This window comes from Dasypus novemcinctus, chromosome 25, assembly GCF_030445035.2.
Source record: "Dasypus novemcinctus isolate mDasNov1 chromosome 25, mDasNov1.1.hap2, whole genome shotgun sequence".
Classification (NCBI taxonomy): Eukaryota; Metazoa; Chordata; class Mammalia; order Cingulata; family Dasypodidae; genus Dasypus; species Dasypus novemcinctus.
The window spans coordinates 14,416,151-14,430,106 of record NC_080697.1 but is presented as its reverse complement, the minus strand read 5'-3'; the positions used below and the strand labels follow the sequence as shown (position 1 = coordinate 14,430,106).

Sequence of the window (13,956 nt, the reverse complement as noted above, 5' to 3'; positions counted from 1 at the left end):
GATTTGATCCTGGAGACCATTATGCGGGCACTGGCTCACTGTGCGTGCATGCTTTCTCTTCTTTTTCACTGTGTGGGCATGCTTTCTCTTCTTTTTCACTGTGCGGGCATGCTTTCTCTTCTTTTTCACCAGGAGGCCCCAAGGATTGAACCTGGTTCCTCCTATATGGTAGGTGGAAGTTCTATCACTTGAGCCACATCCACTCCCCGCAGCCAAGAATTCTTTATCCAGCAAAATAGTCCTCAAATATGAAGGTGAGTATAAAATATTCACAAACAAATAGGAACTGAGGGGATTCATAAAAAGGAACCCGACATTGCAGGAAATATTAAAGGAAACCTTAGAGCCTAAAAGAAAAAGACAGGAGGGAGAGGCTTGGAGGACAGTATAGAAGAAAAACTAGCAGAAAGGATAACCAAAAGAGTAATAAAACAGACAGAAATAAAATATGACATATGAAAACCAAAGAATAAAATGGTAGAAGTAAATAATGCATTTACAGTAATATCACTGAATCCGAATGGGTTAAATATCTCAATCAAAAGATGTAGGCTGACAGAATGGATAAAAAAACATGAATCATCAATATGCTGCTTACAAGAGACTCACCTTAGACCCAGGGATACAAAATGACTAAAGGTGAAAGGTTGGAAAAAGATACTCCATGCAACCAAAAAAGAGCAGGGGTAACCATACTAATATCGGACAAAACAGACTTTAAATGCAAAAAAGTTATAGGAGATACAGAAGGCCATTCATATTAATAAAAGGGACAATCCACCAGGAAGATACAACAGTCATGTATGTCTTAGGGTGCTCTAAAATACATGAGACAAATTCAACAAAACTGAAGGGAAAAATAGACATCTATACAATTATCAGTGGAGATTTCAACACACCACTAACATCATTAGACTGAACAACTAGACAGAAGATCAACAAGGAAACAGAGTAATTGAACAATATGATAAATCAGTTAGCCCTAACAGACATTCACAGAACACAGCATCCAAACTCAGTGACTTACACATTCTTCACAAGTGCCCATGGATCTTTCTCCAGGATAGACCACATGTTAGGGTACAATGTAGCTCTCAATAAATATAAAAAGACTGAATTATACAAAGCAACTTCTCAGATCATAATGGAATGAAACTGGAAATCAATAATAGACAGGAAAGAGGTAAATTTGCAAATGTGTAGAGGCTAAACAACATACTCCTAAATTATCAGTGGGTCAAAGAACAGATTGCAAGTGAAACCAGTAAATATATTGAGACAAATGAAAACAAGAACACAACTTATCAAAACATGGGGTACAGTGAAGGCAGCCTTGAGAGGTAAATTTCTAGTCCTAAATGCCTATATTCAAAATGAGTAAAGAGCTAAAATCAAAGATCTAACTGAACAACTGGAGAAACTGGAAAAAGAACAGCAAGCAGAAGGAAAAAAATAATGGTTAGAGCAGAAATAAATGAAACTGAAAACAAACTAACAAAATTAGAGAAAAGCAACAAAACCAAAGCCTGCTTCTTTGACAAAATCAATAAAATTGACAAACCCCTAGCTAGACTAACAAAGAAAAAAGAGAGAAGATGCAAATAAATACAATCAGAAATGAAAGAGGGGAAGTTACAACTGACCCCCCAAAAATAAAAAGGATAAGAAGATATTATAAGAAACTGTATACCAACAAACTAGACAACCTAGATGAAATGGACAAATTCCTAGAAATGCACAACCAACCTACATTCACACTACAAGAACTTAACAAACAAATCACATTTAAAGAGATTGAATCCATCATCAAAAAACTCCCAGCAAAGAAAAGTCCAGGACCAGATATTATCACAGGTGAATTCTACCAAGCATTTCAAAAAGAATGTTTAAACAGGATTGAATGTTTAAACTCTTCCAAAAAATTAAAGAGGAGGGAAAATTACCCAACACATTTTATGACGCCAACATCATCCTAATACCAAAGCCATATAAAGATACTACAAGAAAAGAAAATTACAGACCAATCTCCCTAATGAACATAGATGCAAAAATTTTCAACAAAATACTTGCAAATTGAATCCAACAGCATATCAAAAGACATACATCACTAAGTGGGGTTTATTCCTGGTATGCAAGGCTGGTTCAACATAAGAAAATCAATCAACATAATATACCACTTAAGAATTTGAAGGAAAAGAAACACATGACTATCACAATCGATGCAGACAAGCATTTGACAAAATCCAGCATCCTTTCTTGATAAAAGCACTTAGAAAGATAGGAATAGAAGGAAAAATCCTCAATGATAAAAGATATGTATGAAAAACCTACAGCCAATATTGTACTCTATGGGGAAAGGTTGAAAGCTTTCCCTCTAAGACTGGTAACAGGCAAGGATGCCCCACTGTCAGCATTGTTATTCAACATTATACTAGAAATTCTAGCTAGAGCAATTAGACAAGAAAAAATTAAAGGCATTCAAATAGGAAAAAAGGAGGTAAAACTCTATTTGTGGATGACATACTCCTACATTTAGAAAATTCTCAACTGTCTACAACAAAGCTACTTGCAAAGGGGCAGAATGCAAGAGTAACATGCAAAAATCAGTAACGATCTTGTACACTAGTACTGAACAATCTGAGGAGGAGATCAGTAAAAAAATTCCATTTACAATAGCAACAAAAAGACTCAAATACCTAGGAATCAATGTAACCAAAGATGTACAGGACCTACATGCAGAAAACTACAAAGCAATGCTAAAAGAAACCAAAGAAGACCTAAACAAATGGAAAGAGATTCCATGTTCATGGATTATAAGACTAAATATCATGAAGATGTCAGTCCTACCCAAACTGATTTCTAGATTCAATGGAATACCAATCAAAATTCTTATAGCCTTCTTTACAGAAATAGAAGAGGCAATTACTGATTTGTTCAAATTTTGTTTTCTGTTTTCTAATATAGTTTTATATTCTTCATAAAATGTCTGTACCTTTCTTGTTATTAATTTCTATAACTTATTCCTAAGCCTTTTATACCTTGTGCTACTATGTAAAAAAGGACATATTTTGTATTTTCATTTCTAGGAGCTTAGGTAGAATAGAATAAGGCAATTGATTTTGGTGTATGTATTATTTTGTATTCAGACAACCAAAAAAATTATAAATGTCAGTAATTGTTTTAACTGGTATCTCTTGAGTTTTCTAGGTATACAGTTAATCAACAGCAAAAAAGAGATAGTTTTATCACTTTTCCATTGTTTATATCAGTTGCTTTTTTGTCTTATTGAACTTATTAAAACTTCCAAAGAAATGTAAAATAAGGTCAATAGTTGGCATCCTATCTATTTACTATTTTAACTAAAACGGTTTTAATGTGTTTCTATGTAGAATGGTATTTGCTATGAGTTTTTAGTAAATAGTCTGCTATAGTTTCATTTTTATGATGAGTGGCTTCTGGATTTAATCAAAGCCTTTTTAGTACCTATTGATTGGCTCATTTGGTGCTCTCTCCTTTAATTTGTTGATGTTATGGGTTGTATTGATAGATTTCCTAATATTTTGTGTAGTCACAGTGTATAGTTCTTTTGATAAATTGCTAAATTCCATTGGCTAACTTTTTAAAGTTTTTCTCTATTAACGATTTTGCTGAGAAAATAAACTAACCCTAAATCTTAACAATTTGCAACAACAAATGTTTATTTCTTACTCAATTACAGCTATGCTGGGTCCTCCTGGGATCTACTGGGCTTGACCTAGGACAATGAGTTGGGTTCAGGTCTTTTCTGCCTGTTCCTCATTCCCAGACAAGCTGAAAGCAATACCTCCTGGTGGATGGCAGGAGGGCAAAAGAGCTGATGGAAATTACCACACTCTTAAAACTTCAGATAGGACCTAGTGAATGGTCACAAATGCCACATTCCACTGGCCAAAGCAATTCACAAGGCCAAGCCCAAAAGTAATGGGGTGAGAGAAAAATACTCCTCCTGTTAGGAAGTGGGAAGCTTAATTTTGCTAGAAAATCCTCCAGGGTCTCTCGATTTTATAAATGTATCGCATTAGAGTTACATGTAATTTAGTTTTATTATTTTTATAATGACTCCTGTATCTGTAGTTTTATCTCCTTTCTCATTCCAAGTCTTTCAGACTTTGGTTCTCTCTTGTTCCCAATTCACAATGGAGTCCATCTATGTTACTGGTTTTTATAAACCAATGGTGTTACTGGATTTATTCTTTCTAATTAAAAAAAAAAGCTTTTTATTTTACTAATGTCAACTTCTATTTTTCATTAAGTCCTTCTGTCCAAATTATTTTGATTTTGTGTTCCTTTTCTAATTTCTTAATTCCTTCATTTTTAATGTTTCTCATTAATAGTGAACACATTTAGGATTATTTTCTTTTTGTTGATTTCTACATATTTTGTAATTCTTCCTCCTTTCCTTTAATTTCCTTGTGAATATCCACTCTAATCCAAGGATTACCTCAGAACATGTTTCTTAACTTCCAAATAATTAAGGGTTGGGGGGAGGGACATGACACTTTTTATTGTTTACTTTTAATTTAATTGATGTGTGATTGACAAAATATGGTCTGTAAAATCCCTGCTGTTATGAATTTAAAATTTTTCTTTAGACACAAGTACTTAATTAATTTTGTAAATGCCCCAAGGACCTAAATGTTTATACTTTACTTGCAGGGTTAATTAAATCTCATTTACTGATTGCATCATTCAATTCTTCTATGTTTTCATTTTTTTCTCTATTAGGTTATTCAAATTCTGAGAGAAATATATTATAACTACATTTTTATCCATTTATCCTTGAGTTTCTAATGGGGTCTTGTGAATTTAGCTCCTTTGTTGTTTTATGTATTTAGGCACATAATCATATCTTCTTCATAGATGCTACCTTTTTAAAGTCATCTGTCAGTCTTTTAATGGGAAAATTTAGTCCATTTAAATTTATTATGGGAAGCAGACTTGGCTCAATGGATAGAGCATCCGCCTACCACATAGGAGGTCTGTGGTTCAAACCCAGGACCTCCTTGACCCGTGTGGAGCTGGCCCACACACAGTACTGATGTGCACACAGAGTGCCATGCCATGCAGGGGTGTCCCCCGTGTAGGGAAGCCCCACACACAAAGAGTGCACCCCATAAGGCGAGCCGCCTAGCGTGAAAGAAAGTGCAGCCTGCCCAGGGGTGGCACTGCACACCTGGAGGACTGATGGAGCAAGATGACACAACAAAAAGACACAGATTCCCGGGCTGCTGACAAGAATGGAAGTGGACACAGAGGAAAACACAGCGAATGGACAAAGAGGGCAGACAACTGGGGGGGAAGGGAGAGAAATAAATAAAATAAATAAATAAATCTTTTGGGAAACGGACTTTGGCCCAGTGGTTAGGGCGTCCGTCTACCATATGGGAGGTCCGCGGTTCAAACCCCGGGCCTCCTTGACCCGTGTGGAGCTGGCCCATGCGCAGTGCTAATGCGCGCAAGGAGTGCCGTGCCACGCAAGGGTGTCCCCCGCGTGGGGAAGCCCCACGCGCAAGGAGTGCGCCCGTGAGGAAAGCCGCCCAGCGTGAAAAGAAAGTGCAGCCTGCCCAGGAATGGCGGCGCCCACACTTCCCGTGCCGCTGATGACAACAGAAGCGGACAAAGAAACAAGACGCAGCAAATAGACACCAAGAACAGACAACCAGGGGAGGGGGGGGGAATTAAATAAATAAATAAATCTTAAAAAAATAATAATAATAAATCTTTTAAAATAAATTTATTGTAATAATTGATATATTTTATTTTTATTCTTCCATTTTAATTTATAATTAAACATTTTGTTTCCTCTTTTTCCTTGGCTGCTTTATTAAGAGGCTATCATTCCTGTTTATACTCTTATTAATTTAGAAGTTTTACTGTACATTTCTCAACTTCCATAAGATAAATTTTTACTAAACATAATCTATTTCCCACATTAAATTATATCCCTCCTCCTGTGAGCCCTCTCTTGATTCTTTCCCCCACCAAGGCATCACTGATAAGATGAAAACCCCTAGATTTGCTGAGATAGTTTACTACATTTAGTATTTAGCTATTAGAATTTCCCTCAAAGTCATTCCCTTATACTTTAAAGGCTCTTAATTTAGAACTTACATTACACATTCCTCATCTCTCCTTATCCATTTGGGTGGCTGTTTGCTTTTAATCCACTCCATTTTTTTAAAAGATTTATTTGTTTGTTTATTTATTTATCTCCCCTCCCCTCCTTGTCTGCTCTGTGTCCATTTGCTGTGTGTTCTTCTGTGGACCTGTTTCTATTCTTGTCAGCGGCACTGGGAATCTGTGTCTCTTTTTGTTGCGTCATCTTGCTGCATCAGCTCTCCGTGCCATGGAATATTATGCAGCTGTAAGATATGAAGTCATAAAGCATATGACAACATGGATGAACCCAGAGGACATCATGCTGAGTGAAGCAAGCCATCACAAAAGAACACACTCTGTATGACTGTGTTACTATGAACCAAATACATTGTGTAACATAGCATATGATTTAAAAAGAGAAAAGTATGTGTACCCAGCGAAAAAAAAAAAAAAAGAAGCCAGCCCAAAGGAAGGGCCGGATGCCAGAACCATCGTGTAAATGAGCTAAAAGCCTGGCCTGACCGGAAAACAGACCAAACCACACCTGGCAAGAAGTAAGGACTGATTCCCTACGGAAGAGAAGGAAGTTTTCTCTCCTGGCTGAGAGAGCTGAACTAAGCATTGCCTACAAGGAGGACAGAAAGGCTCGTTTTCAGAGGCTGCAGAGGAGAAAAAAAGGTGATGCGCTTGTCACTCACAGCTTTGCATTTTAAAGGGGGCAGGAGGGGCAGGCCGAGGCCGAGGGCTGGCCGTGGTCAGCCCCACCCCCCGGAACGCTCCAGAGGCCGGTGCGTCCCTCCAGGGGCGGCTGGGGCAGCCCCCGCGCTCTGGGGCCGGCTCCCAAGACCCACCAGGGCGCGCAGAACCGCGCGGCGCCGCTGGCACCTGGGCAGTGGGTGGACCGGCCCGGGCGCCAGGGACGGGGCGGGGCGGGGGCAGGAGGGCTGCGACCCGCGCGGGAGGTGGAGACCCGGGCCCGGGGCGGGGCGGGCGCCGCGGGCCTGCAGGGGGCGCCCGAGGGCGGGCTCGGGGGCCTTGACCTTGCCCTTGTGCGCCCAGGAAACATGCTGGCCGTGCACTTCGACGAGCCCGGCGGGCCCGAGACCCTCTACCTCAAGGAGGTGGCCAGGCCGAGCCCGGGAGAGGGTGAAGTCCTCCTCAAGGTGGCGGCCAGCGCCCTGAACCGGGCCGACCTTCTCCAGGTACCCGAGGCCGGGGCGCGGCTGGGGCGCGGTGGGACCCCGCCTCGCTGGCCTGGGGTCAGCGCTGGCCGGGCGCGGGGCACCCCCGGTGACCCGCAGCAGGACGTCCGCACACGGCAGCGGAGGGGGTTCTCAGCGCGCAGTCGTTTGGCCTCCCTTGTTTCCACAACACAGAAGAGCGTGGGCACTGGCCAGGCAGAGTGCTCCCTGTGGGCATCCGCGGTCCACCCAGGCCCCCGGACCCGGAGCCGTGAACGATCGTTGGTGGCGAGTGTGTGTTTTAGGCGGTGCGCTACTGGTGGCGAGTGTGTGTTTTAGGCGGTGCGCTACGCGTTCCCTCCTTCCCTCCTCTCAGCAACTTTGAGGAGTTCACCTGTTCACTATTTGTAATTTACGGGTCAGGAATCCGAGGGTTCTTTATTGCACTGGTAATCAGGCGAGCTGCGATTTGAGTCTTTGTGACTGCGAAGCTTGAGCTCTTTGCACCCTGAGTGTCCCGCAGTTGGCAGGATTCCAAGAGAAGACCTATTTTGCCTATTTCACCTGCTGTACCGGTTCAGCCGCGTTAGCTGGGGCAATTCAGAAATGAGCATCCGAATTGCCAGAGGCACTTTTTCAAAATAAATATAATTAGAGCCCAGGGAAGTGTCCTTTGAAAAAGCTGCTCAGATGGTTCTGGTGCATTCTTCTTCTTAATCTCCTCTGTTCTAAAGAACTTGGAGGACCAGAGGCTTCTGAGGAGTGGAATGCGTGCCCAGCACTGAGCCTGGCATAGTAGATATGGCAGCTACTCTTAAGGAAATGATGCTGAAGGGTGCCAGGGTTTTGTTCCTAGCCTTGCTGCTAATTTCGTTTATGACCTTGGACCTGGCCTTTCCCTGCTGGGGCCTCAGGTTCTCCATTTGTAAAACAAGGGGTTTAGATTAGATAAAGAGCTCAGGGAGGTCCTGGTTCTGACACCCAATGATCTTGTGACCTGCATAGGACAAATGACCTTTCCTCTCCCTTTTCCTACTTAGAAAACCTGAGAGTTTGGTCTGGGAGAAAGAGTCGGTATTAGAGGAGGGCCAGGGATGAGGACACAAGATTTCTGATCATGTTCACCACTCACCCATGCACCCCTCTTTCTGCAGAGACAAGGCCAGTATGCCCCGCCCCCAGGAACCAGCAGCATTTTGGGACTCGAAGCAGCTGGTCACGTGGCAGAGCTGGGGCCTGGCTGCCAGGGCCACTGGAAGCCCGGAGACTCAGCCATGGCTCTGCTGCCCGGTGGGGGCCAGGCTCAGTATGTCACCGTCCCCGAAGGGCTGCTCATGCCCGTCCCAGCAGGACTATCTCTGCCCCAGGCCGCGGCCATCCCAGAGGCCTGGCTCACCGCCTTCCAGCTGCTGCACTTTGTGGGTGAGCACGTCCCCCACCCCTCAAGCCTCCCTCCTGCCAGCCCAGCCCTGGAACCTGAAGCCAGACGCCGACCCCAGCCCAGGCCTCCGGTTGACCCAACCCTCGCCTCTGAACCCCTCACGGATGCCCTGACACCACCCTGTCCTCTAATCACAGCCTCCAGCTCTACTCCCAAAGCTGACCCGGCCCAGCCCCTAGGGAGACAGCTAGAGACAGGGCTTTTATGACCAGCGTGAGGTGGAGCCGAGGTTCTCAGAGCCAGTCCAGCTGCCCGGCCCCATCTCCTCCAAGGAAGTAGGGGAGACACCCTTGTTCCATCGCTCTTCCACCCAAAGGGATCAGAGAGGTCCCGACATCTGTCCTCGGGCTGTCTCTGTCCCAGGAGCTCCACTGGCTCTTTCTTCTCAGAAGCTCCCCTCAGGACAGTTCTGATACTCAACCCACTCCAGTCCATCTGCTGAATTAACCGTGCAGAAGCACAGCTCAGACCAAGGCACCCTCTACTCCAAAACCTATGGTGGCTCCCACAGTCAGCGTCCTCTGTGACCGGGCCCCACCGAACCCTCCAGCCCCGTGTCTCATCGGGCCCTCAGTGCTCCACACTCCAGCACTGGGTGGCTTATGTTTCCAAGGCCAACCTACGCCTTCCCATGCCCTGCACCTTTTCTTGGCCTGGCCACTGTCCATACCAGCCCCAGCACCTCACCTACTATACCAGGCATCGTATCAGGTCCTCAAACCTTAGAACTAATGGCTTGATGTTGAGGACGAAAATCATGGTTAGCAGAGAGAAGGCCGGTGCACAGCTTCACAGTGGAGGCCCAGCATTTGTCCAAGCTTCTCAAAGTCATATTGAGCTTCTCTCTGGAAGCCCAAGTGGAAAAGCACAGGGCCTGCAATCTCATTTATTCCTCCCCAAACCCCGCGGAGGCCAGCCAAAGCTCATAAGAGGGAGCTTAGGAAGACTGGGACCCTGCCTTTAGGGAGTTCAGTGTAACTGGGAAGACAGGGCACATTCACAAGAATTATACAGCAAACAGTTAGACACAGGATTTGAAAGGGTGATCTGTGCCTCTAACTACAATATAAGCTCAAGATGGGAAAAGTTGGTTTGGGCAAGGGTGGTCTGAGAAATCTTCCAGAAAAGAAGGATTTGAAGGGTGGGTAGAGTTGTGATGAAAATAGGTATGCCAGGCATCAGGGGTCACCTAAGAAGTGGCATGAAGGTGATATGGGCTGCTCAGAAGTGAAGGATAACTATTGTCCTTTGTTAGGGATGAGGCTGGAACCTTGAATGCCACGCTGGCTGGACTTGATGCAAATGCCTGTAAGAATGTTTTAGTTTCTCGGCTGCTAAAATAAGTACCGTATAATTGGGTTCACTTAAAAACAGGAATGTATTGGCTCATGGGTTCAATGGCATGAAGGTTTCTTCCCTGGGTCAGTATCTTCTGGCTAGATGGCACTCTTTGGGGTTCTATCACATGGCAATGCGCATGGCATCTCCATTCTCTTCCAGGTTCCATTGACTTCCAGCTTCTCTCTTCTCCCATGGCTTCTCTCTGTGTTCAGTTTCCTTTGCTTATAAGCCATACTGGATGAAGGCCCACCCTCGCTCAGTTTGGGCACACCTTAACTAGTAACCTCTCCAAAGGTCCTATTTACAAATGGGTTCATACCTATGCGACCAGGGTATTGGGCCCTGAACATGCCTTTTGTGGGTGACACGATTTAACCCCCAGCAAAGAACCACCTTAAATTTTGAGTAGAAAGTGGCATGATGAAAGCTTCATTTTAGGAGGGGAGTCCTGGTGGCTCGTGTCTGGTGCCTGGATGAGTGAGACAAGCTAGGGGCTGACGAGGCAGAAAGGCTGGCTTCGGGTGGTGACAGCAGGAATGGTGGTTAGTCTTACTGATTCAGGTCTAGAAAAGAGATGTGATTTTTAGTATTATTTCATAGGTAAAACAGAGCCGATGGGTGTAGCTGCTAATAATAATAACTGTTTCAAAAGGTGGTTTTTCACTTTGACGAGAGGCAATAAGGCAAAAAAGAACTGCCAAGATGGACAAAAAAAGGCAGTTAAGAGCGCAAGAGATGTGGCTCTTGGTGGCCCCAGGGCAGGGCGATCATGGTAGAATGTGCCCATGTGAGGAGTAAGTGGCAGTTGCAAAGTAAAGGGAACTATTCCTGTACTTTCTGTCACAGGAAATGTTCAGGCCGGAGACTCTGTACTGATCCACGCAGGATCAAGTGGTGTGGGCACAGCCGCCATCCAACTCAGCTGGATGGCTGGAGCTCTTCCTCTGGTCACAGCAGGCTCGCAGCTCAAGCTTCAGATGGCGGCAAAGCTCGGAGCAGCTGCTGGATTCAATTACAAAGAAGAGGACTTTTCTGAAGCAATACTGAAATTCACCAAAGGTAAAGAACTGCTTCTGCAGCTTGGCAGGAATTTCAGGGATGATTCAGTAAAACTCATCAGCCTCAAGGTTCCCAGTGCTCTGGATTGGTCTTGCCTTGGCTAAATGCACCACAGATGCCCTGATCAAATTCTACTCCTCTGGCGTTTGACCACTGGGGATAGGCAGTCAATATTTAGGACAAAGATGTTTCCGTGTATATTCTTGCAAGTGATATGATTTATACACATTTTAGAAACTGGATAATCACACAGAGTTGGCTTGGAATTATCTAGGACCTCATCTTTGCTACCTGCCACTCAAGGGAGTGAACAGGAGGCTTGAGATAGAATACCAGTTTTGAGATGGTCAGAGTAGAGTTGGGGTGGTAGGGAGATAAGTGGGAGAGGGGATGTCCATGTCAAAAAAATGCTTGGCTCATCTCTTTCAGTTTTTTCAGATGAGGAGAAAAGGAGAGATGAAACCACAGCCAGCAAGGCTACCATTCAGATACCCCAGTGCAGCAGTGCGTAACTTAAATGTGAATAACTAGCCTGCCCTTAGCCAGGGGAGACTTCCCCTGTTCTGTTCTTACTTGTGCCTGTGTGCCAGTGTGGTGAGAGAAGACAGGAGGTTTTGGTGTTGCCCCATTTTCCTCTTGCTGTGGCTAGAGATCACGAAAGATCAACTGTTTCATATGTGCTCTATCATGGAGTTCAGCACTTAAACTCCATTTGCGACAGTTCCAGGAGCAATGTTTCTAGTTCCAGCCCACAGATTTACCACTTGCACCTGTATATTTTCATCCCCACATAGCCACAATATATCATGGTTCTTATTTTGTGCCAAGCTTTCTATGTCTGACTGGTATCATGAATTTGTTTCACACGGAAGGTGCTGGAGTCAACCTTATCTTAGACTGCATAGGTGGATCCTACTGGGAGAAGAATGTCAACTGCCTGGCTCCTGATGGTCGCTGGGTTCTCTATGGTCTGATGGGAGGAGGGGACATCACTGGGCCCCTGTTTTCGAAGCTACTTTTTAAGCGAGGAAGTCTAATCACCAGTTTGCTGAGATCTAGGGACAAAAAGGTGAGTGATTCGTGAAATGAAAACATGTGATATAATTATTACCCAGAAGAGTGTAGTGTATTGGCATAACCCTGAAAACAGCACTGTCATATCTTAGGTTAGGGAGCCTGTATAGAAACCTACCCCCTCTCTCCCTGATAAAGAAGTAGCCCCAGTTCATAGAACTCATCAGGGTTGGTCAGTGAAGCCTCAGCATCTTGAAAAGAGAGTGGCTAACACCTCATATATTCTCTGAACTTTCTAACAGGATGAGCATATTAGGAAGTAGTTCCAAGACTTTGTTTTCAAAGGCAGAATGCTTTGTATATGCTAAGAAAATTTAGGAAGCCCCTACCTTCAACAGATTATTTGTTCCTGAAATCTTCTAGGTGGCATATCTAACAGGGGCCAACTTTGGAAATGTTTGTTTTGTATGTTTCCCAGCTGCTAAAACCCAATACCATACAATGGGTTGGCTTAACAACAGGAATTTATTGGCTCACAGTTTCGGAGGCTAGAAGGCTTGCTTCCTCCAGGGGTTGGTATCTTCTGGTTGGCTGGCAATCTTTGGGGTTCCTTGGCTTTTCCGTCACATGGCAATGAACATGGCGGCGTCTTCTTTCTTTTCTGGGTTCCATTTGACTTTCAGCTTCTGGGTGTTCCTGGTGGCTTCTCTCTCCTGACTTTCACTCTGCCTATAAAGGCAGTAATCCAGATTAAGGTGCAACCGGATTCACCTTACCTTATTTACAAAGGGTCCTCATCCACCACAATGTGAACCAAGACCAAGAACATGACCAAACTGGGGTGTAAGATTCAATCCCAACATGATGCTTCACACCAGCTGGGGGACAGCAGAGCTTAAGTGTCCCTTTTTGTACTGATCCCATGCAAGTCTTGTCTGCAGCTGCCTCCTGCTTGAAGCCTTTATTTAAAAACAGCCCTTACGTTGTCAGTGATGACAATATTTTACCCCAGGCCTTAACTGGGACAGAACCAGAGTTCCACACCGGGGGACATGCACCCACATGCTGGGACATGATGAGCGTACACGTGCGTGCTTTTTCAGTTGTGTACACTTTTCAGAGAGAGCATAGGCTGAACAGGATGGGAAGTGGCAGCGTAAGGCCTCTGTCCAGTCTCACACTCTCTTTCCTCCTCTCAGTACAAGCAAATGCTGGTGAAGGCTTTCACGGAACAAGCTCTGCCCCACTTCTCCTCGGAAGCCCCCCAGCGTCTACTGCCTGTTTTGGACCGAGTTTTTCCAGTGACCGAGATCCAAGATGCCCACGCGTACATGGAGAGTAACAGGAACGTGGGTAAAATCGTTCTGGAGCTGCCCCAGTGAAGGCTGCGGGGCCCCAACAGGACGTGGCCACCCAGGGCCTTCCCGCAGGCAAGAACCTGGCTGCCTCTCCCCAGCCGGCTTCCCCTGGCTCTCACCCGACCTCGGTACCAGATCCGTGTATATTAGGCTTGAGGAAATAAAGTGGACTTGAGATAAAATAAGTAAAATACATTTTTTTTTATTTTTGAAATGAAAGTGGACTGCTCGCACGAACTGGACCCGTCGGGGCAGATGTTAAATGTGTGTGTGGACGCGCGTCTCCGCGAGATGACGGGGAGGGCCGGGCCGCCCAGTGCTCAAACCCGGGAGACCACAGCAGAGCCGGGCCGCCCAATGCTCAAGCACGGTCAGCTGCGACACAACCCTCGTGTGCGCCCCGCGGTCAAGAGTCAGATCCACC

General features: G+C 44.8%; 1 protein-coding gene across 1 annotated transcript; it reads left to right on the top strand.

Moving 5' to 3' along the window:
* Window positions 1–6,492: 6,492 nt before the first annotated feature.
* TP53I3 (tumor protein p53 inducible protein 3) lies at window positions 6,493–13,740 on the top strand. The gene is made up of 6 exons (XM_004471808.5): window positions 6,493–6,816; window positions 7,198–7,340; window positions 8,474–8,741; window positions 10,948–11,160; window positions 12,033–12,229; window positions 13,374–13,740. The coding sequence occupies exons 2-6, from the start codon at window positions 7,203–7,205 to the stop codon at window positions 13,554–13,556; spliced, it is 999 nt and encodes a 332-aa protein (XP_004471865.1). The 5' UTR covers window positions 6,493–6,816; window positions 7,198–7,202; the 3' UTR covers window positions 13,557–13,740.
* The last annotated feature ends 216 nt before the right edge of the window (window positions 13,741–13,956 follow it).

Coding starts and splice junctions, on each gene's coding strand:
- TP53I3 (XM_004471808.5), top strand. CDS start 7,203: ATGCTGGCCGTGCACTTCGACGAGCCCGGCGGGCCCGAGACCCTCTAC. Junction 8,742..10,947: donor CCAGCTGCTGCACTTTGTGG/GTGAGCACGTCC, acceptor TTTCTGTCACAG/GAAATGTTCAGGCCGGAGAC. Junction 12,230..13,373: donor TGAGATCTAGGGACAAAAAG/GTGAGTGATTCG, acceptor TCCTCCTCTCAG/TACAAGCAAATGCTGGTGAA.